The 25,079-nt window shown below is 41.3% G+C and overlaps 1 protein-coding gene across 5 annotated transcripts in view; it reads left to right on the top strand.

Moving 5' to 3' along the window:
• Nucleotides 1-15,923, top strand: part of LOC132405358 (drebrin-like) — a 190,145-nt gene extending 174,222 nt beyond the window's left edge. For 2 of the 5 annotated variants that reach the window (XM_059990107.1, XM_059990106.1), the window contains exons 14-16: nt 4,315-5,024; nt 6,394-6,478; nt 15,011-15,920. In XM_059990107.1, coding sequence (XP_059846090.1) covers nt 4,315-5,024; nt 6,394-6,478; nt 15,011-15,075 — 860 coding nt within the window. In that variant the 3' untranslated portion in view covers nt 15,076-15,920. Of the gene's footprint in view, nt 1-4,314; nt 5,025-6,393; nt 6,479-15,010 lie in introns of all 5 variants that reach the window. The other 3 variants (XM_059990104.1, XM_059990103.1, XM_059990105.1) reach the window with 3 other exon arrangements.
• Nucleotides 15,924-25,079: the final 9,156 nt, after the last annotated feature.

The raw sequence follows: 25,079 nt of genomic DNA, 5'->3' as shown, positions 1-25,079 counted from the left end.
TACTGCTTCATTATCTGTTGGAATTCTTTGAAGAAATAACAGTCAGGAGCAACAAAGGAGAGTCAGTGGATGTTGTTTACTTGGATTTTCAGAAGGCCTTTGACAAGGTGCTGCACACGAGGCTGCTTAACAAGATGAGAGCCCAAGAAATTACAGGAAAGCTAACTAGCATGGACAGAAGATTGACTGGCAGGAAGCAAAGAATGGGATTAAAGGGAGCCTTTTCTGTTTGGCTGCTGGTAACTAGTGATATTCTACAGGGGTTTATGTTGAGACGGGTGCTTTTTAACATTTTTTAAAATTATGTCAATAATTTGAAAGATGAAATTGATAGCTTTGTGACCAAATTTGCAGATGATACAAAGATAGGTGGGGGCATGCAGTGGTGAAGAAGCACAGAACCTGTAGAAAGATTTGGACAGATCAAGAGAATGGGCAAAGAAGTGGCAGATGGAATACAGTGCAGGGAAGTGTATGGTCATGCACTTTAATAGAAGGAATAAAGATGTAGACTATTTTCTAAATGGAAAACGCATTCAAAAATCAGAGGTGCAAATTGACTTGGAGTCCTAGTCCAGGACTCCCTGTAGTTTAACTTGCTAGTTGAGTTGGTAGAAAGAAAGGCAAATTTAATGTTAGCATTCTTTTAGAAAGAATTGGAATATCAAAGTAAGGATATAATGCTGAGGCTTTATAAAGCATTGGTCAGATCACATTTGGAATACTGCAAGAAGTTTTGGTCCCATATCTAAAGATGTGCTGACATTGGAGAGGGTCCAGAAAAGTTTGCAAAAATGATCCAGAGAAGGTTTACAAAAATGATCCTGGGAATGAAAACGTTAATGAATGAGGAACATTTGATAGTGCAGGGGTTGTACTCACTGGTGCTTAGAAGAAAGAGGAGGAATCTCATTGAAAGCTCTTAAATATTGAAAGGACTAGATAGAATGACGTTCAGAGGATGTTTCCTATAGTAGGTGTGCTCAGTCTCAGAATACAAGGACATTCCTATAGAACAGAGGTGAGGAATGTCTCTAGATAGAGGATGCTGGATCAATGTCACAGAAGGATTCACACAGGCCAAGTCATGCGTATATTTAAAGTGGAGGTTGATGGTTCTTGATTAGTTAAGAGTGTCACTGTTTATCAGGAGAAGGCAGACAACTGGGGCTGAGAGTCATGATCGCTTGGCAGAGCAGACTCAATAGGCCAACTGGCCCAATTCTACTCCTGTCTTATGGTCTTTGAAAAATATGGATAGTTTAAACACCAATGTTTGTTTGTAAATTTGGATTCCTGCCTGATGTGAATCTATCAAACAAAGCTTACAGAATGATAGAGAATTTTTCTCTGTTTCATCTAATAATAGCCTTTTCTCCTTTTGTTCTGCTGTAACTCTGCCAAACATTCTGCAATCTGTTTAAATTCCTTTACAGTTAAAGAGGACTCAGAAACTCAGTGAAAACACAACATGGAAACTAATAACAAATTAAGTCATTGGCAATCTAGTATGGCTATTAATGGATGCCACAGTATCATAGTGATCAGCACAACACTATTTCAGCTCAGGCCGTCAGAGTTCGGAGATCAATCCCAGCGTCATCTGTAAAGGGGTCTGTAATTCCTCCCTGTTAAATATGCAGGTTTTCCCGGGAGCTCCGGTTTCCTCCCACAGTCCAAAGATGTATAATTGGGCATTGTAAATTGTCCAGTGATTAGGTGAGGGTTAAATCAGTGTTGCTGGGATGGTGGGGCTCGAAGGGTTGAGGGGCCTACTGCATATTATATCACTAAATAAATAAATGTAATCCAAAATCTGTGTCATATAAAGGATGGCACACTGCCATGAGTAGTGGCATCTTTATCGGCCATTGCTTTGGAAGTCCTTCTCATAATTTATTTAAACTTATAAACATTGAGGCTGTAAATTTTAGCAATTGCATGGATTTTTTCTGTGAAGCATGCTATTCTAGTAAGTTGATGAAATCTTAGAGAAGAAATCTGAAAAGAATCCTCAGATGTATGTAAGGGTTGTCATCATTCTTGCTCAAAGTGACATGCTATCACTTATCTTCATACATGTAAACTCTAATTTGTTTTCTGGAAAAACGTTTAAGTATTCAACTAGGAAAAAACTCACTTAACCTCAGCAGGTAGGGACTTTGTTTCAGGAGTAGTAACACAACTCAGAAGGACTGGGAGGATAACAGCTCATTGAGAACCATGGCTGAATTAGTTCAAAGTTAAAAGTATATTTATTATCAAAGTATGTATATATTAAACAACCTTGAGGTTCATCTCCTAACAGGCAGCCACAAAACAAAGACACCAAAAGGAACCCATTAAAAAAACCAAAGACTGTCAGAACTTAATATGCAGAGAACGAAAACGAATCATGCAAGCAGCACCGTAAGCATGTAGTGCTCTGAACTGAAGTCCATAAAGAGAAAGACCGGCCACAGACCCTTTGTTCAGTACAGAGCAGAGCAGCAATCCGAAATGGCCCGTCCCTCACAGGCCCTAGTACCTTGACCTTTCCCATTCAGTCCGGTACTTAAATCATCATCGGAACATTGGTTTCAGTCCCTTCAGTACGCTCTGGGGCCTGGACCCCACCACCTTGATTCAGTGTGTACCCAACCTTTCCAATTCGGCCTAGTACTTCAGTCGATCAAATCTTGGGTCTTCCTCGCTCTCAGCGATGGGCCCAGTTCTGGCACACTGAATTTCCTCCAAGTCCAAAGGGAAGTTACAGGCTAATGTCTGTGGTGATCATTTGCCAGAAAGAATGATTAATGAAGTATTTATTTGTTTTTTTAAAAAATTTCATTGGCCACCAGCCAGAAGTCACTGAGATTCACCAGCGCCATCTGAAATCAAACCTTTCAAACAGATTATGGTTACAGCAAACCTACTGTATTGCTCTCGTATGTTTAACAAGCATAGCAGTTTCAGTGGAATGTGTAGCTTATTGAGTCTGGCTATAAATGGGGGGAATGTGAATCTCTCTATTTAAAAAAAGTTCATCAGTGCACAACTAAATCCAGAAGTAAGAATATTAACTAACTTTTAACAAATCAAGTGTTTAGACTCAGCTATAACATTGCATTACGTTGTAGGTACCAAACAGATGAAACCAGGTCTGAGGAGGAGATTTACCAGAATAACTTTCAGAGTCAGAGAGTTCATTCTTAAGAGAAAACTAGAGAAACTAGAGTTGTTCTAATTAAAAGCAAATAAATATGATTAAGCAAAGGTGTTAAAAATATAGGGTTTTAATATTGAGGACAAGTAGCAATATCAAATACAAGGGAAGAAGTTTATGGTGACTTAGGCTTACGGGCATCTTAGGGGTAAAACTTCTGCACAGAGATTGCTACCAACGTACTGCCACGGAAGGCGGTGGAATTATATACAATCCCCATGCTTAAAAGGACGTTCTGATATAGGCATACAAAGATACAGTCCTAATGTGGACAAATGGGATTAATATAGATGAGCGAAAAAACAAAAGTGGCGTAATTGTGACATAATGAAAGGCTCGTTTCAGTGCTTTGTGCATATGACAGTCAGTCACTGTTTGCACCGTCAGGTATTGGTAACCAGATAATTTAACGACATAACTAGAGTGAGCACTCTGAGAATTTATACACAATTTAGCACAATCAGCAATGTTTTGCTCATAAGACAAGGGAGAGATGAATTTAGTTGTAAATTTCTAAAGGGAATAGTATAAAAATTTAAAGGAAAAAAAGTGTTATGTTAATAGCTCAGGGGAATGAGATCAATTGAAGAGCTCTAAGAACTGGCAGGGACATGGTGAGCCAGATAGCCTTCTTCTGTGCTTGAAGATTCTATGAGAGGGTCAGAAGAAAGGTTAGCATTTAATTCTTAAGATACAGAGAAAAAAACTGTACAGAGTACAGTTGTGAGCCAGGCAGGAAGGGCAGTACATGGCCTTCTTTTTGATGGGCAGAAAGAATGGTGTAGAACATGTAGTTTCATTAAACTAGACTTCACAGTGTTGTTGCATGTCCTCCATCAAAGAATGAAGAAGTGTTTGGATACAGGTGACCTATGAATTCAAATCACTGTGCTTTTTAAGTTTTTATTGCCTATGCGATCAAGTCTACAATCTATTTTAGTATGATGTATTCTAATGGGTGGAGAGTGGCAAGAAATTCAATACAGCAAAGGTGGAATAAGTAAGTGGTGGACCTGTACCCAAAGAGTCAATGGTGTTATCAGGAAAATGTAAATTGGGGAATACCCTGCATTTAATATCATGATTCTTTTTATTTGTGGTCAATCTAGACAAGGCTGCACCTAGCTTTCAAGAAAAGCCACCCATTCTCTGTGAAGAGCCACTGCCAGCACAGATTGTGCCAAGCTATACTGATGAAGCTGGTCTGGTAGATGTGGATGCCCCAAATCCTGTATGGCCTGAGGCACCCAGCTTTGTACATACTGAAGAGTCGGTGCACGTTGAGCAGGGAACTTTCACAAGTACTAAGGAACAAAGCCTTGTGGACATTGGGAAGCCACAAACAAATGATAATTTACCAGAAATGAATGAGAACTTACTGGACCTTTTGGAGGCCAATGGAATAGATCAGCTGCCATCAGAATCACACAGTGAGATAGCAGAGAAGCCACTGATCAATACCAGTACTGATGAAATGGAATTGATTTTGGATATGAAAAGGCCGCCACTGGATGAGACACTTGCAGACATTGATGCAAATAGCCAGCCACTTGTGAACTTGCAGGAGTCGGGGCAGTATGCGGAATTAGAGCCCACTGAGCGAGGGAAACAGCAGCAGCCACTGAACAGCGAAGGCAATGACGAAGACAACTTGCTGTGTTTTGATAACAATGAAGGGTTACCAGCGCCACCTCCAGACTGCCTTGATTCACAGAATTGGGAGAATATTCCAAGCCTCATAGAGCTCGAAGGCTCACAACAGATGAGTGAAGACTTTTGCTTTGGGATGCAGGAATTGCCCAAGCCCCAGGATGTAGAGGTAAGCTGGGGTTAAAAGGATAGTTGCAGTGCCAAAGGACCCATTGTTGTGCTTGAAAGAAGAAGGAGGACATTTTATATTTTGCTTTAAGCTGCAGCAAGTGTATGGAATTCAACTTCTTGATTTCCTATTTCTGGCTCTATGATATTAATCAAAATATGCCACAGTGTCAGATTTACATTAAGATACAACATAATTGGACAGCGCCTCATACCAACAGAAAAGCAGTTTGTAAATAGTAAGGTTATAGTAAGCAAACCTCTTTCCCTAAGATTGAGCCTTGAGCATTATCATCATTTCTTGACTGGTAAGGAACATATCTGAAATGACTGAAGATTTCTACAGGGTGTGAGCCGAGAGTGTACATCTGTATGATTCAGCACTGCACTGTCATTTATTCAGATTAGACATTTATCTTGTGTTAGGAATAGAAAATATTATGCAGTACATCATACAGTTGTAAAGATTAGACAAATTGTTGAGGCAGAATAAACTGTGGTGCTGAAAATACCATAACCCTATGTGAGTGCATCCAACACTAGCATTGTCTGTACAGAGCAAACATTCTATGAAAACATCAACTTGCATAAATAAACCTAGAATAAACGAACCCTTCTGCCTCAAGATGTGACCTGATACAATCTAGTTCACTAATACCTGTACTCATTTTGTCCATTTGTTTGAGGGAAGAGCTTTCTGAACTCTGTATCTGTGCATCTATATCCAAATGGGACTAAATAAAATGTAGAAATTTTGACAGTATCTAAGCCAGAATCTGTTCTCAGTGCTTCCAACTATAATAATACAAATATAAAATTAATTGCAAAATTGATGGCTGAAATCTAGAATGTCCTGCTTGAAAGATTGCTAGCAGCAGCTTTAATAGTAGCTTTCAACAGGGAATTTCCTATAGATTTGAGCTTTGGAGGTTAATTAGAACACCACAAATTGGAGCATGATGCATTGGCACACTATTAACAATACTTCAAAGAGCCACTACTGGCAAAATGAACCAGCAGCTGTCTCCTGTGATTCTATTTCAAATCAGAGGAGGGTGGAAGTGGTAGGGGGGCAGGTGCTCTATGCCGAGTCACAGATGGGGACAGGAAGGGTGCTAAATTTCTAGATTTTTCTCATTTTTAAAATCTCACCCATTTGATCTGTTTCTTTTTCTTTCCTCAGGGATGTATTTTTGACGGCGCAAATTGAATTAACGAATAAAAAATAAATTAAAACCTCAGTTAGAAAATTTGCTTCCAAGTTAAATAATCCTATAAAGCACTATTTTTATCTGAATAATTTTAGACACACTTCAGTCTAATGTCTTGCTGCATCTTCTAACTTAAATTTTATGGTTTATATTCTATAGGCAGTTGAAGATTTTTTTAATCCACCACAAGATGAATATATTAAATTCCAATCACATGTAGAGGAAACTGGCAGTAAAATCCCAGGTGAGAAGCTGGCTTTGTTTCATTAGCAATATTGCTTTGCATTTTTTGAATATCCCAAAAGCCCTTGGATTACCATGCTACTTTACACATTTTTCTCGATCATCACAAACATTCCATTTTCTTGAAGTCCAAAGAAGACTGATTAGGGTGTCTAGGATATTTTTTGGCTTCCCACCTCCTCAGTCAAGATATTCAGATTTTTTGGATGATTTAGAGAAGATGCCAGACTAATTTTGAGTCAAAGCCAAATTTGTAAACCACCATACCCCTAGTTATGCCTCCATTATGAAATGCAAAGCACAAGGAATTTTGTCCAAATGGAAACTGATTATTCAGATGTTCCCTCGATAATTTGGGATCTTCCCTGTCCTACATTTGTACCTGCTCTTTTCACCTTTGTTTCAACCTTTCCCTATCCTCTTATTGCTTTTGAGACTTGCCTCCTCTTCCTTTCACACCATTTTCACTCGATGGCTCCCTGGCCTGGTGCTGCAAGTGGCTCCATTTCATCATCCTTGTCCTGCCACCCCTCTGCTGAACCACCTCTTCAGGAACAGTTCTGAGCTTTCAATCGCCAGACTCCTGAACCAGTGTGGGTAATTTCACTCACCTAAACTCAGAATTGATTTCATAACCTCTGAATTCACTTTCAAGGACTCTACAACCCATGTCCCAAGTATTATTTATTTACTTATTTTTTTTATTTGCACAGCTTGTCTTTTGCACATTGGTTGTTTATCAGTTTTCTATTGATTTGATTGCAGGTTTCTCTGGCTCAGATAGGAATGGGGGAGAGGCCGTGCAGAAGTGATACAGGCTCAATAATTAGAGGAGCAGAAAGCAGATGCTGTTGATGTGAAAAAGACACCCAGCTGATCTGTTGCCAGGGTCGGGGTGTCATGGACGAGGTCCATGGAATTCTAAAGGGGGAGGGTTAACAGCCAGAATTCATGGTACAAATTTGTACCAGTGACATGGGCAGGAAAATGGAGGAGATGCTGAAGAGAGATTGTAGACGGTTAAGCAGAAAGCTAAACTGCAGGACCTCCAGAGTAATAATTTCTGGCATACTATCTGTACCAGTGAAGGTAAGAATAGGATGATTTGGCAAATTAATGCATGGCTGAAGAATTAATGCAAGGGGTACGGTTTCAGATTTCTGAATCATTGGGATCTCTTGTAGGGAAAGTATGACCTGTACAACAAGGATGGGTTATACCTGAACCTAAGGGGGACCAATATCCTTGTGGGCTGGTGAGTTTAAACTAATTTGGCAGGGGGATGGGAACTGGATTGTTACGGCTGAGGATGGGGAAATTGGTATGCAACTAGATATAATATATAGTGAGACTGTGAGGAAGGAGAGGCAGATAATAGAGCAAAATTGCAGTCAGTGAGTTTAAGTTTAACAGGCAGCCAAAATCAGAAAGGGTGATAAATGCAGGACTGCAAGTGTTATATTTGAATGCATGCAGTACGTGGAATAAGGTAGATGATCTTGTGGTGCAGTTAGAGATTGGAAAGTATGATGTTGTGGGCGTCTCCAAGTCATGGTTGAAAAAAGAAAATAGTTGAGAGCAGATCACCCAAGATCAAAAGGACTGGCAGGAAGATGGAGAGGATGGAGTGGCTCTATTGCTAAAAAATGAAATCATATCCATAGAATGAGGTGACATAGGACTTTAAGATGTAGAGTCCTTGGGGGTGGATTTAAGAAACTGCAAGGGTAAAAAGATCCTGAAGGGAGTTGTATACGGACCTCTGAACAGTAACCAGGATGTGGACTACAAATTACAACAGCAGGTAGAAAAGGCATGTGTTGTGAAAATCACATGGGATTTCAATAGGCAGGTAGCTCGGGAAAATTCAGTTTTTACTAGATCCCAAGAGAGGGAATGTGTAGAATGCCTATGAGGTAGCTTTTTAGAGCAGCTTGTGGTTGAGACCACTAGGGGAAAGGCAATTCTGGATTAGGTAATGACCCAGATTTGATTTGGAAGCTTAAGGTAAGGGAAGCCTTAGGAGGCAGTGATCATTGTAATATGATAGAATTCCCCCTGCAGTTTGAGAAGGTGAAGTTAAAATCAGGTGTATCAGTATTACAGTGGAGTAAAGGGGATTACTGAGGCATGAGAGAGGAGCTAGCCAGAGTTGATTGGACGGGGACACAAGTAGGGATGACGGCTGAACAGTAATGGCTCCTGTTACTCTAAAGGGAAGATGAGGCAACTGTGGCTGACAAGGGAGGTCAAAGACAGCATAAAAGCAAAAGAGGGGGCATATAATAGAGCAATAATTAATGTGAAGTTAGAGGACTGGGGAGCTTTTAAAAGCCAACACAAGGCATCTAAAACAGCCATAAAGAGAGAAAAGATGAAACACAAAGGTAAGCTAGCCAATAATATAGAAGAGGATATAAAACATTTTTTTTCAGATATATGGTAGAAGGAGTAAAAGAGAGACAAGAGTAGATGTTAGACTACTAGTAATGGGGGAGGAACTGAACAAGTATTTTACATCAGTTTTCACTGTAAAAGACACTAGCAGAATGCCAGAAATGTGAAAGTGTTAGGGGGCAAAAGTGAATGTTGTTGCTATTACTAAGGAGAAGCTGAAAGGTCTGAAAGTTGACAATTCACATGGACCAGATGGACTATACCCCAGGATTCTGGGAGAGGTAGCTGAAGAGATACATGGAGACATTAGTTAATGATCTTTCAGTAATCAATAGATTCTGGCATGGTAAATGTCACTCCACTATTTATAAAGGGAAGGAGGCAGAAGGAAGGAAATTTTAGGCTAGTTAGTCTGACTTCAGTGGTTGGGAAGATGTTGGAGTCAATTATTAAGGATGAGGTTTCAGGATACTTGGAGGTGCAGGATAAAATAGGGCAAAATGAGCACTGTTTTCAAGAAATCTAGCCTGACAAATCCATTGGAATTCTTTGAGGATATAACAGATGAGAAAGACAAAGGAGAGTCAGTGGATGTTGTTTATTTGGATTTACAGTAGGCGTTTGACAAAGTATCATATGTGAGCCTGCTTAACAAAATAAGTTTCCATGGTATTATGGGAAGGTTCTAGCATGGACAGAAGATTGGCTCACTGGCAGAAGTAAAAGTGGGAATGAAGGGGTCTTTTCTGGTTGACTGCCAGAGACTAGAGGTGTGCCGCAGGGCCAGTGTTGGGACTGATTCTTGTCATGTTGTGTGTCAATGATTTGGTTGAAGGAATTGATTGCATTGTGGCCAGGTTAGTGGTTGATACTAAGATGGGTAGAAAGCGGGTAGTGTGCAGAAAGGGTATCTGCAAAAGGACGTAGACAGATTGGACAAAGAAGTGGCAATGGAATATAGTGTTGGGAACTGCATGGTCATGCACTTTGTCAGAAAGAATAAATGCATAGATTATTTTGTAAATGGAGAGAAAATTTAAAAATCAGAGGTGTAGAGGGAATGGGGAATCCTTATGCAAGATTCCCTGAAAGTTAATCTCCAGGCTGAGTCAGTTGTCGGAAAGGCAAATGTAAAGTTAGCATTCATGAAATACAAAAGCAAGAATGTAATGCTGAGGCATTTGTCAGACTATACTTGATGTATTGTGAGCAGAAAGGATGTGCTGGCATTGGGGAGAATCTAGAGGAGATTAGAGTCATAGAAAAGCATAGCGCAGAAACATGCCCTTCGGCACATCTAGTGAGTGCTGAGCCATTTAAACTGCCTTCTCCCACCGACTGTTCACAAGAATGACTCTAGGAATGAAAGACTTAATATATGAACATTGGATGACCCTGGACCATTGCTCAGTGGAGTTTAGAAGAATATTGAAAAGTCTGAATAAAGTGGACGTGGAAAGGATGTTGCCTGTAGTGGGGGAGTCTAGGACCAAGGCACAGCCTTAGCATTGAGAAACATCTATTTAAAACAGAGATGAGGAAAAAATTCTTTAGACAGGGTGGTGAATCTGTGAAATTCTTTGCCACAAATGGCTGTGCAGGCCAAGTTATTGGGTATATTTAGGTGGAGGTTGATAGGTCTTGATTAATCAGGGCATCAAAGGTTAATGGGAGAAGACAGGAAAAATAGGGTTAAGGAGGACAATAAATGAGCCACGATGGAGTAGTGGAGCAAACCCAAGGGACTGACTGAGCCCTGCCAAAATGTTGACTGTACTCTTTTCCTTTGATGCTGCCTGGCCTGCTGAGTTCCTCCCGCATTTTGCATGTGTTACTTGGATTTCCGGCATCTACAGATCTTCTCTTGAATGGCCTTGGTCTTATAGTCTTAATAATGGACTCTGACAATTTACCAAGAACTGAAGTTATGCTAATTGAGTCCCATTCGGTCCATTGAGTCTGCTCCACTACTCCATCATGGCTCATTTATTATCCCTCTCAACCCCATTCTCTTGCCTTCTCCCCGTAACCTCTCATGCCCTGACTAATCAAGAACCTATCAATCTCTGCTTTAAACATACTTAATGACTTGGCCTCCACAGATTCACCACCCTCTGGCTAAAGAAATTCGTTTTCATCTCCATTCTAAATGGGTGTCCCTCTATTCTGAGGCTCTGTTCCCTGGTCCTAGACTTACCCACTATAGGAAACTGCCTCCTGACACTTGAATTTCTGGCATACAACTGGTATCTTCCAGAGTGAACACTGACACAAACTATTTATTGAATTCGTACCTATTCAAAAAAAATACTTATACAGTTCGTCCAAAATTTCTTGGTTCCCCATTACTACCTCTCCAGTGTAATTTTTCAGCAGCCTGATCCACTCTCACCTCTCACATCTGAAGGAACTTTTGGTATCCTCTTTTATATTATTGTCTAGCTGACCTTCATATTTCATTGATTTTCTCCTTACTGCTTTTTCAGTTGTCTTCTGTTGGTTTTGAAAAGCTTTGCAATCCTTCAGCTTCTCACAGATTTTTGCCACATTTTATGCCTCACTTTTGCTTTAATGCTGTGTTTGACTTCCCTTGCCAGCCACAGTTCTTCATCCTCCCTTTAGAATACTTCCTCTTCCTTGAGATGAATCCATACAGTGGCTTCTGAATTGCTCCTAGAATCTCCTGCCACTGCTGTTCTGCTATCTTTCCTGCTAGTGTCCTTTTCCACTCAGCTTTGGACAGCTCCTCTCTCATGCCCCTGCTGTTCCTTTTACTCCACCACATTATTGATACATCTGAATTTAACTTCTCTCAAACTACCATATCATGATTATTGCCTCCTTCAGCCCCTATTTATCAAATCTGGTTAATTCCACAAAAACCCAATCAGGAGTTGCCTTTTCCCTAGGAGACTCGACCACAAACTGCTTATAAAGCCATCTCGTAGACATTCTACAAATTGCTTCTCTTGGGATCCAGCACCAACCTGATTTTCCCAATCTACCTGCTTTTTGAAATCTCTATGACTATCATCACATTACCCTTTTGACATGCCTTTTCTATCTCCCATTGTAATTTGTTCCTCACATCCAGACTACTGTTTAAAGGCTTGTATAAACCTCACATCAGGGTCTTTTTATCCTTGGAGTTTCTTAACTCTATCCACAAGAATTCTACATCTTCTGATCCTGTGTCAACTCTTTCCAAGGTTTTGATTTCATTTTTTACTAACAGAACAACCCCATCTCCTCTGCCGACCTGCCTGTCCTTTCAAAACAATATTCACCTTGGATGTTAAGCTGCCAACTATGATCTTCTTTCAGCCGTGACTCAGTAATGCCCACAATGTTATACCTGTCAGTTTCTAACTGTGGTACAAGTTCATCTACCTCATTCTGTATACTGTGAGCATTCAAATACAACACCTTCAGTCGTGTATTCATCACCCTTTTCAATTTTACTGGAAGTTAAATTCTTAATCTTTTCTAAACCTTTTACCTTTATTTATTCTGGAAACCTTTGTAACCTCTCCCTCCCTTTTACTTTTTTCTCATTTTTCCAAACTTTTGAACCTACTATTCAGCTTAAAGACACACTTTAACCCATCCTACGCACAACAATTTTGCTCTATCAACTGCTTATCTTACCTCACAGTCTCACTATACACTGCATCTACTTGTATACCAACTACCCCATCCTCATCTTATCACTCTGGTTTCCTTCCCCCTGCCAAATTAGTCTAAATCTTCTTCAACAGCACTAGTAAACCTGCCAACAAGGCCTTTGGTCCCTTTCAAGTACAAGTGTACCCCATCCTTTTTGTACATGTCATACCTTCCCTAGAAGAGATGCCAGCTGTCCAGCATGCTGTGGTCCTGATCCAAGACAATCCTGACCCAGGCATCAGGGAGGCAACATACCATATAGGTGTCTCTTTCCAAATACAGAATCTTCTGTCTGCTCCTCTTAACTATTAGATACCCGTAACACTACTGTACCCCTCTACTCCCCCTTCCATTCTGAGCCACAGAGCCAAACTCAGTGCCACTGCCAGAGAGCTGTTCGCTTTAGCTTAGACCTAGTAGGTTCCCTTGCCCCAACAGTATCCAAATTGGTATACTTAATATCGAGGAGAATGGCCATAGAGCCACTCTGCACTATCTGCCTATTCCCCTTCCCTCCTTCAACAGTCACCTAGCTACCTGCCTACTGCAACTGAGCGGTGAATACCTCTGTGTAGCTCCTATCTGTCACCTCCTCATCCTCCAGTATGAGCCGAAGGTATTCCAGCTGCGGCTGCAGCTCCCTAATATGTTTGTGAGGAGCAGCAGCTGGATGATCCCGTGCAGGTATAGTTATCAAGGAGACTGGAGGTCTCACAGGGTTCCCACATCTCCCATGAAGTACACACCGCTATCCCTGGACCCATTCTCTCTGCACTCGCTATGTACTAATAGACAAAGAAAGTAAGAAACTTACCATAAGTTTCCCTTGGCCTTCATCTCTTCTCACCTAAAGCTCTTGAGCTGAAGCCTAATCACGCAAACACTGGTCCACTCACACAACAGCTGTTCCACTTAAACTTAACTTCTTTTTTTATTTTTAACCTCCACTCCATCTTCTACAAGTGGAACTTCCCAGTGGACAAGTATTTTAATTCCATTTCCCATTCCTGTTCTGCCATATCAGTCCATGGCCTCCTCTTGTGCCAAGATGAGGCTATCCTCAGGGGTGGAGGAGCAACACCTTATATAATATTATAGCACTATATTATGGTGTTGGTGCATGGCCTCGTGGATAAGGCATTGGTCTAGTGATCTGAAGGTCACTGGTTCGAGCCTCAGCTGAGGCAGCGCATTGTGTCCTTGAGCAAGGCACTTAACAACACATTGCTCTGTGATGACACCGGTGCCAAGCTGCTTGGGTCCTGGTGCCCTTCCCTTGGACAACATTGGTGGCGTACAGAGGGGAAGGCTTGCAGCTTGGGCAACTGCCGGTCTCCCTTACAACCCTGCCCAGGCCTGCGCCCTGGAAACCTTCCAAGGTGCAAATCCATGATCTCACGAGACTAACGGATGCCTATAAAAAATTATAGCTCCGATGAATATAAATTTCTCCTCTTGGTAAAAAATTCCCCCCTTCCTCTCTTCCCAACTGAGCTTTTACCTCTTCTCACCTGCCTATTAGTTTCCCTGAGTGCCCTCCTTCCCTTTCTCCTATGATCCGCTCTGCTCTCCTACCAGATTCCTTCCTCTCCAACCCTTGACTTTTCCTACCCACCTGGCTTCACCTAACACCTTCCAGCTAGCTCCCCCTCCACCTTTTCATTTTTACTCTTCCCCATTCCTTCTCAGTCCTGAGGAATGGTCTCGACCCAAAAAGTCAACTGTTTATTCATTTCCAAAGATGTTGCCTGACTTGCTGAGTTCCTCCAGTGTGTGTTGCCCCTTTTATTGACCTTTGCCGAGAGCCTAGTTAACAGCAGTGACTGAAGCCCGTGGAGAAGTCCCAAAATGCCCTGAGCCCTTAAAATCTCACACTGCCTCACCAAAGCAAGCAACTGCTCGCAATGATTGAAGCCTGCTGGTTTGGTAGAGGATCTGTTTAAAAATTGCCTGTTGGTGGGGAACAACCCAGAAATTATTATGATGGTATTTCACTCAGGGGGAAAGAGTCCATTTTTAATTGCACATAGCAGAAATAAACATTGCCACCTACACCTTGAACCAGATGATGGGAATGAAAATCATGAAATCATTAGATAATTTTTGCAAACATGATTAGCAATTTGTTTCTGTTGATCCAAACTGCTTTAGTTTTCATTTATCTGCTCTCCCTTGTTGTAGAATAACTGCTGCCCTCTCTGTTCCTGGATTGAAAAATACTCTTTCCAACCATTCCTCCTCACCCCCCCCCCCCCCACCCATGCACTTTGTTTTAATCCTCTCTCCCACTGCCTTTCCTTTTCCCTCTTTCACAAATCACGTCTCCTCAGCGTCTATGAGCATTCAGCCATTCTAGCATCATATCTGAGACCTGGTGATTTTTCCTGACTACAGACTGTTATAAATAAGCTATTTGCATGACTGCAGTGTAACCATGGAAACATCTTACTGTTTCTCCTTTTGTTTTTAGAAATTGATATTACCTATTGCGACAATGATACTGATACAGACCCGGATCACTCCCCTGCAGACTGAGTTCATCCTGTGAAGCTCTTCACTATGACAATTATGCTTCAAGTAAATTAAAATGACAAAAACTGCTAAGTTTTAATTTTAGTCTGTGTTTACTATTTTTAATTGTAATAATTTGAATGTATTATTTTCTACATTAACCTTATTGTATATTAATTCCACTCACAGCTGCTAGGTATAGTCTGCTGAAGCTGATATTATGTGACTAGCAGTGTTAACTATCACCAATTGCTTTTCAAGTACCATTTTCGAAAGCACAAATTTTGTGAAATGCTGATTGCTGTTGTATGAAAATAAACAATTTCCGAAAATCCAGTATTTCAAACAATAACTCATTTGTACTGACCTCACAATCCACCCTTATTGTTCTTTTCCTGTAGTATTTCTTCTCCAATTGGAGAGATGTGTGGAAAAAAATACAAGATGTAAGCTGTCCATTGAGTATTTTCACTTGTTCTGGGTTCCAGATAAACACTTGTAGCTTACAATACAACAACAAGATAACCACTTCTGAGTGCTTTAATGTTAGTTCAATCCTTGCCTTAACTCAGCTTATTCTCATGTAATAGCAGAATAGAATAAATAAGAAACAATTTCCAGAAGGAAGAAAGATAGGGAAGCAAGAAAAATTTGCACCTTTTTCAATGTGTCACCATAACATGAAGATAATGGCTCTTGAGGAATCAAATTTGTTAGTAAATTTAAAAGGGAATTGAATACAATTGACAGAATATTGCCTGCATAGCAATGAGAAAAGAACAAAGCTTAAGGATGCTCCTAGAGCCAGTTGAATTGCTATTTCGAACAAGAGTACATTGTTATTTGTCTTGGATTTAACTTCTTTGGTACTGTTTAATAATTAACAAAATAAAGCAATAATAACGTACTTCACTACTTGTTAACCTCATTAGATCTTTGAAGAGAAACTTGTCACTAGTTACACAATCCAAAGTCCTCAGTACCTCTTTTAAATTCTTTAAATTATTTTGAATTTAAATGGCAAATGATGAGATAAAATTGCACAAATGAGTAGAAATCTCTCACTGGCTGCAAGCACTGGAACTAAATTTCAGATTTGGAGTTAAATGAATGTACACTAATATAATTGCTCATTTGGCAGTTGTGATAGAAAAATTTTCATCTTTGATCAATTAAATCTGATACAATCACTTGCTGCTTTGTTAACTGCAATTCCAATAAGCCAAGGTCCAATTCTTGCTGACACCCTTCATAAGCATGTCTTTGTTGATGGTCCCAAGGCTCTGTGGAGATTACAATTTGTTGTGCAATCCCTTTCACTCTGTCTCATCATTTGGAAGATCTTGTGATCTGGCAGGTTATGCAAAGCACATGAAACAACTGGGTGAGTAGAACTTGTTCCATGGTCCAGAGTGTGTGGGGAGTATCTGCAGAACAAGCACAGAGATCTTGAAGAAAGCTCATAGTTATGGAAATTAACAAATACTTCAAGCTGGGAGCACAATCTGATAAATATTCTGTATGTCAATTTTTAACAATTTAAACTTTGATATCTGAATTGAATACAAAAGCAATTTTGCATTTTGTGACAATGTGCATGTCCCTAGACATAAATGACACCACAAGCCAGAAGAAGCACAGCCTATGGGAGAGCTTTGACAGGAGGTCAAATCATGTCACTAGCTTAGCTGGTTACCCAGGAAATATCCTGTTTGTACGGGTTTTGTTCTCACTATAAGTGCCTTCTCCGAGTGGCATATACTGCAGTGGGGCTCAGATGGCAGTCATAACTCTGCTGAAGATTGGACCACAGCCAAGCTACTTAGGCCTTTGCACGACAATCCAGAAATGAGAGCATTAGTAAAGCAATCCAGAGCATTGCCACTGCATTCTGCCTCTCAGGAATTAGTTGTGCAGCAATCTCCTTTTTGCAACTAAAGCCGCACTAGATGTGTGGTCAGTTCAGTTCAACATTTAACGTGAAGGGACCAAAAAAAATCTCAAGGAACAAATACAGAAAATGTAAGAAACAGGGAAAAAATGAGATTTTGTACATTTTTAAACTTTATTTTGATATTCCATTGATATTCTTGGTTATTTAAAGGACCCAATGATTGCAGTGTGGAGGTGAATGCATGGATTGACACAGATGATGAGTAATGATGTACTTCAGGCAGAATTTATTCAAGAGAAAGATCACCTCTGTGCCTTTACATCCCTGCTATGGTTTCCTCCCCCTGGGCTTGCTGCCAAGCTGTAAAACTGAACTACATAACCATGTGGCAAATTCACTCAGGATATTACAACAGCTCCTCCCCATTGATGCAATAAAAGTAACTGTAAGAAACGAATAGTGCCAACTCAATGGTCTATAGTCCTCCTTCGCTTTGTGTTCTTAAGATATGCCAAAAGTCTCCAACAAGTTAAAATATCTATTCAGAGTATCATGTTCAAAGGTGGCATTGAGCCCTGCAAACTGCCATTGTTTGTGGCATGTTTTCCAAATGATCTTCAGAATGATTGATGTTATTGCTAGTTTCCTGAAAGGATCCTATTCAAACACAGGACTTTCACTTACATATTTCAATGGTGTTTCAAGTATTGCAAAAGGGAGATGGCCTGACAAGTGCCTTAAACAATATAGCAGTGACTACATTTCAGCAGTACTCCCAGCATAGAGTTCCAACATGACACTGGTGTACCCAATGTCAAATCAGAGCCCAAATTCAAACAGGACCACTATGGGGCTTCCGACAAGTTAAACTGAAGTGTTATGTTCTTAAGTAAGGCTCATGTAATCTGTATTTTTAAAAAACGCTCAATCTTTGTTTGAGGGATTTGAGATGTAATTTTAGAATATATGCATCATTGTCCACACACTAGATACTGCTAAAGCTCTGGAGGCGAGAGCTTCCTGCTATGGGATAACACAGCATGTAGGATGGAGGGGGAAGTAATGACTGCAAAGCTGACTTTTAGAAGCATAAACTATATCAAAAATCTCTTGCAGAAATCATTCTAGAAGTAAATTTCAAGGAAATGTGGCATACATGAATTAATAAAAATAATTTATTCAGTGATATAGAAACTCAGAAAACCTACAGGACAGTACAGGCCCTTCAGCCCACAAAGCTGTGCCGAACATGTCCCTACCTTAGAAATTACCTAGGGTTACCCATAGCCCTCTAGTTTTCTGAGCTCCATGTACCTGTCCAGGAGTCTCTTAAAAGACCCTATGGTATCTGCCTCCACCACTGTCACCGACAGCCCATTCCATGCACTCACCACTATCTGTGTAAAAAACTTAACCCTGACATCTCCTCTGTACCTACTTCCAAGCACCTTAAAACTGTGCCCTCTCATGCTAGCCATTTCAGCTCTGGGGAAAAGCCCGACTATCCACACAATCAATGCCTCTCATCATCTTACAGACTTCTATCAGGTCACCTCTCATCCTCCGTCACTCCAAGGAAAAAAGGCCGAATTCACTCAACCTATTCTCGTGAGGCATGCTCCCCAATCCAGGCAACACCCTTGTAAATCTCCTCTGCACCCTTCCTATGGTTTCCACATCCTTCCTGTAGTGAGGCGACCAGAACTGAGCACAGTACTCCAAGTGGGGTCTGACCAGGGTCCTATATAGCTGCAACATTATCTCTGGGCTGAAACTCAATCCCATGATTGATGAAGGCCCATGCACTGTATGCTTTCTTAACCACAGAGTTAACCTGCACAGCAGCTTTGAGTATCCTATGGTCTTGAACCACAAGATCCCTCTGATCCTCCACACTGTCAAAAGTCTTACCATTAATACTATATTTAGCCATCATATTTCACCCACCAAAAGAACCACCTCACACGTATCTGGGTTGAGCTCCATCTGCCACTTCTCAGCCCAGTTTTGTATCCTATCAACATCCTGCTGTAACCTCTGACAGCCCTCCACACTATCCACAACACCCCCAACCTTTGTGTCAAAGCAAATTTACTCCACTTCCTTCTACTTCCTCATCCAGATTATTTCTAAAAATCACAAAGAGTAGGGGTCCTAGAACAGATACCTGAGGCACACCACTGGTCACCATGCAGAAAATGACCCATCTACAACCACACTTTGCCTTTTGTGGGCAAGCCAGTTCTGGATCCACAAAGCAATGTCCCCTTGGATCCCATGCTTCCTTACTTTCTCAATAAGCCTTGCATGGGGTACCTTGTCAACTGTCTTCCTGAAATCCATATGCATTACATCTATTGTTCTCCTTCATCAATGTGTTTAGTCACATCCTCGAAAAATTCAATCAGGCTCGTAAGGCATGACCTGCCTTTCACAAAGCCATGCTGACTATTCCTAATCATATTATACCTCTCCAAATGTTCATAAATCCTGCCTCTCGGGATCTTCTCCATCAACTTACCAACCACTGAAGTAAGACTCACTGGTCTATAATTTCCTAGGCTATCTCTACTCCCTTTCTTGAACAATGCAACAAAAACCCTCCAATCCAAATGGAATGTCTCCTGTCGCCACTGATGATGCAAAGATCATCATCAGAGACTCAGCAATCTCCTCCCTTGCCTCCTAAAATAGCCTGGGGTACATCTTGTTCGGTCCCAGTGACTTATCCAACTTGATGCTTTCCAAAAGCTCCAGCACCACCTCTTTCTTAATATCTACATGCTCAAGCTTTTCAGTCCACTGTAAGTCATTCCTACAATCGCCAAGATCCTTTTCCATAGTGAATACTGAAGTACTCATTAAGTACTAATTAAGTACTTTTGCTATCTCCTCCAGTTCCAGACACACTTTTCCACTGTCACACTTGATTGGTTCTATTTTTTCATGTCTTATCCTCTTGCTCTTCACATACTTGTAGAATGGGGTTTTCCTTAATCCTGTCAAAGGCCGTCTCATGGCCCCTTCTGGTTCTCCTAATTTCTTCCTTAGGCTCCTTCCTGCTAGCCTTATAATTTTCTAGATCTCTATCATTACCTAGTTTTTTGAACCTTTCATATGCTCGTCTTTTCTTCTTGACCAGATTTACAACAGCCTTTGTACACCACGGATCCTGTACTCTACCATCCTTTCCCTGTCTCACTGGAACGTACCTATGTAGAACTCCATGCAAAATCCCCTGGACCCACATTTCTTCCCTACATTTCCCTGAGAACATCTGTTTCCAATTTATGCTTCCAAGTTCCTGATAGCCTCACATTTCTCCTTACCCCAATTAAACACTTTCCCAACTTGTCTGTTCCTATCCTTCTCCAATGCTATGGTAAAAGAGATAGCATAGTGATCACTATCTCCAAAATGCTCTCCCACTGAGATCTGACACCTGACCAGGTTCATTGTCCAATACCAGATCAAGTACAGCCTCTCCTCATGTAGGTTTATCTACATATTGTGTCAAGAAACCTTCCTGAACATACCTAACAAACTCCACCGCATCCAAACCCTTAGCTTTAGGGACATGCCAATCCATATTTTGGAAATTAAAATCTCCCAACACAACAACTCTTATTATTACACCTTTCCAGAATCTGACTCCCTACTTGCTCCTTGATGTCCCCATTACTATTGGGTGGTCTATAAAAAAAAACACCCAGTAGATTTATTGACCCCTTCCTGTTCCTCACCTCTACCCACAGAGACTCCGTAGACAATTCCTCCATGACTTCCTCCTTTTCTGCAGCTGTGACACTATCTCTGATCAACAGTGCCACATCCCCACCTCTTTTGCCTCCCTCCGTCCTTTCTGAAACACCTAAAGACTGGCAATTGAAGTAACCATTCCTATCCCTAAGCCATCCAAGTCTCTGTAATGGCCGCAACATCATAGCTCCAAGTGCTGATCCACGCTCTAAGCTCATCTGCTTTGTTCCTGTTACTCCTTGCATTAAAATGGATACATCTCAAACCATCCGTCTGAGCATGTCCCTTTTCTATCACCTGCCTATCCTCCCTCTCACACTGTCTCCAAGCTTTCTCTATCATCTGAGAATATTGACTGGAAAGCATGCACCGAATATTCCTTCTGTACTTGAAATAACACAAAATTTATTCAACTGCTGGGAAGAGGTACCTTGGTTTATTAGTGTTCTCCTCTCATGACTGGTTTATGCCTGTTTTCCTTTGTTTAGAATACCTTTATTTTACTGTTTGCTGGACTGCTGATTTCAGAAAGATCTCTTCAAGATTCAAAAGGAGCCTGCTGGGCACAAATTGGTTTATAAAACATAGGAGCAGAATTAGATCATTTGTCCCATCGAGTCTGATCCACAATTCCATCATGGCTGATCCATTATCCTTCTGAACCCCACTCTCCTTCCCTCTCCCTGTAACCTTTGCACCCTGCAAAGAACCGATCACTCTCCACTCTAAATAACCTGACCTCGACAGCTATCTATGGCATTGAAATCCACAGATTCACCACCTTCTGGTTAAAGAAATGCCTCCTCATCTCTGTTCTAAATAGATGTCCTTATATTCTGATTCTGGTTCCCTGGTCCGAGGCTCCCCCACTATGGGAAACATCCTCTCCATGCTCACTCTATCTAGACCTTTTGATATTCAATAGGTTTCAATGTTTCCGCCTCATTCTCCTAAATTCCGGTAAGTATAGGCCCAGAGCCGTCAAATGCTCCTCATGGGTTGGAGTGGCACAGCCAGACTCACATCTGTGCCCTCTCTTGGCAGAGCTGCAAATGCTTTTTCTTTTCAGATACTTAACTAGCCTTTTTGTTTTACATTAGACGTGACTGTGCATTCCAGGCCATAACCATTCACATGGAATAAAAATAATACTCATGCTACATGTGCTTGTACCATTTGCCTTCATCCCACATCCTCTTGGCCTTGTGCTGCCACAATGGGAACAGCTTCGCTTTGTGCCTGTTGTGATGTTAAATACTTTTATCTGATTTATTCAACTCCTCACTGCGGGGACAACAACCACAGCTTCTCCATTCTACCTGCACCCTCATCCTTCAAATTTCTCCTGCGTTCTTCTTAAAGTCTTTACATCTTTCTGAAGTACAGCACTCAGAACCGGACAATATCCTAAATGAAGTATACATTGGAAATTTTATTTATTTATTGACATACAGCAGGGATTAGGCCCTTCTGGATCTTCGAGCTGCTTTGCCCAGCAACCCCCCAATTTAACCCTAGCCTATTCACAGGACAATTTACAATGACCAATTAACCTAACAACCAGTAAATGTGGGAGGAAACTGGAGCACCCGGAGGAAATCCATGCAGTTACAAGGAGAACATGCAAACTCCTCACAGACAGTCGCTGCTCCTGCAAAGCATTATGCTGACCACTATGCTATTGTGACGCCCCTTTTTCTAAAATTTCTCCTTTACTTTCCCCAGCTATCGGGCATCCATTCCCATGGGACCAGGTGTTCAATGCACCTTAAATGCAGGTAGTTTCTAGCCCATCCTCAATTTCAACCTTACTTTCCTTTCTGAGACTCCTAATTGAAGACCAACATCAAACATTAGACCATTACTTTTTCTTCATGCAGGTATTTCCTTATTATTCACTGATCAGCCCATTTCCTTCATGCATCTTTCTGTTCAATCCAAGAATAAGCATACTTCTTCAATTTCTTCAGGACGTTCCACTATTCTACTTAATCAACTAATAATACCACTCTTTACCTCTTCATTTCTATACACTAGGAAAGTAAAAAGTTATTTGAAATTCCTTCCAACACAATCTTGACAAGAGTGTCTTGCCTAGAAGAAATGATGCAAATTCAGGACTGGCAAAATTTGGAAAGTTTAACATGTGGCTAGTTATATATAGTTCAATGGCAGTCCACATTATACTTTGTAACTTCAAAACATTAAACTAATTCAAAGGTAGACACGGGAGTCTGAAATGTCTAACTTCAATCACATATATAATACGATCACTATGTACAGACATCCAAACTATAGTATATTTTAAACTGTCCCATTCAGGCCTAAAGATTTAATCGCTCTGGAGGATTTCTTACTCTTGTGGGATAGCTTCTGTCCTGACAAGGGGGATCTCTCTGTTTGGGAGGAGAGACTTGTGGCTATGAAACAATCTCAGGTTCTGCAGTCTCCACCATGGAATTTGTAGGAATTGTCTCTGGGACTGCGGGAAGTGGTTCCGACAGCTCTGGCCACCTCCTTTCTCCAACAATTGACTCTCCTCTCCTCAGATGATTGATGTGTCATCTCCAGGTGACATCAGACACAATCTCCACTGTGTAGAAGTGTAGTCCTGTTCTGTCCTTAATCTTTCTGAGTACCCGCTTTTGATCAGCACTGTAGTCCTTTGGCAGGACTGCTTGTCCAAGAGTGAAACATGAAGTGTCCTTGTTTGAGGAGCCTGACATTGCATAGTGTCTTCTTTAGACCCTGGACAAGCTATTTGTAGCTAAGTGGACCATACTTACTCTATCCTCGAGTTCATATCCAGTTTTACACAACATGACTTGAGATGTAAAATCAAAACATAAAATTCTGCAAATTCTCAGCAGGCCAGGCCGCTTCTATGCACCAAGCTGAAGACCTTTCATCAGAATTGAGGAGACAAAGAAGCTTGTTAGGCTGCAGGGAGAATTTACCTGATGGCGCACAACTGAACTACCACACTGGTGATGGTCTCCCCTACTTCAGAGGCACCAAACGCAGACTGGGTGACTGCTATGCAGGCTCTTGTGTCGGTCCCCAGTGTGACCCTGAGCACTCTCTTTCCCACAACTTCAATTCCCTAATGGCCTGTGGCCTCCTGCACCGTTACAGTGAGGCCCAACACAAACTTACCGAACCACATGCCACCTTCCATTTGGGGACCTTGCGGCTTACTAGACTCAAAACTGAATTCTATAGCATCAGTCAGCTTGATTTTAGTTGTGATGTGGGGTCAGATTGTTGTCTATTTTCTCCCATTTTTTTCCCCCTCTGGAATGAGGACTTGGCCGGCCCAACCTACCAGGTATGTTTTCCTACTCTGTATTTCATAACCACTACATAATTTTGTTCTGTTCTTATTCTCTGTTGCCATACACATTGACTGGAAAACTTTGTTTACACCTCATCCCTACGTTCACCCCAATTTTACCCTATCAGAGTCATTTGTCCCCACAATTTCACAAGCTTCTTTGTTGCCCTCCCAGTTCCGACAAAGGGTCTTTAACCTGAAATGTTTTGTCTGTTCCCCTCCCAACAGATGTTGCCTGACTTGAGGGGCTGTGGTGAACTACATAGACCTGTCTGGACACCGCCCCCCCCCCCCCCCCCCCCAGCGCTGACTGCTCCTGTGGCTCCTCCCACAGACCCCGGTATAAAGGCGATTGGGGACTCTGCCCCGGCCTCAGTCTCCAGGATGCAGTGTGGTGGTCAATTGCTGCTTGTTCTTTCTTCCAGCCAATAAAAGCCAATATCTCGCCTCACCTCTCAGAGAGTTATTGATGGTGCATCAGGGGCATTTCCAGTTTTAAAAAATTCTTTAATTGAAAATTTCTTCAGTGAGAATTCTTTTGGCATCTACAAGGACAGTGGCTTGGTTAATTCAAATAAAGCTGTTGGAGACCACTCCGCCAGAACAAACTGGACAAAGTTGTTCCTCCAAGCTTCATGGACTTTCTGAAATTTGATGTTCATGGGTTTTCACTCGACAAGTATCAAGTATTTGCCATGAGTAATTGAAAAGCTTTCTCTTACATTCCCCACTAGAGGTTTCTTAAAGTAACACCTTTGAGATGCCAAGATCTTGGGGAAGGCTGACTGAGCATTGTGATCCAGCAAAAATTATTTGCCAATTCGGAAGCTGATCTGACATTGCAATTGCAGAGTAGAAATGCGATCAACACATTAACTACATGATAGATCCACGTGAGGTGAAGTCTTCTACTGGGAAGCTGCGCACTGCTTGGATAATGAATCGTGTAGGGTGGGAGAGTAAAGGGAACACGGATACACAAATCACTTAAGTAGAAATGGAGGGCAACTTGGCTATAAAATTTAAACCATGTCTTTGGGT

The sequence above is a fragment of the Hypanus sabinus genome, chromosome 15, assembly GCF_030144855.1.
Source record: "Hypanus sabinus isolate sHypSab1 chromosome 15, sHypSab1.hap1, whole genome shotgun sequence".
Classification (NCBI taxonomy): Eukaryota; Metazoa; Chordata; class Chondrichthyes; order Myliobatiformes; family Dasyatidae; genus Hypanus; species Hypanus sabinus.
This window is presented reverse-complemented; position numbering and strand designations above follow the sequence as displayed.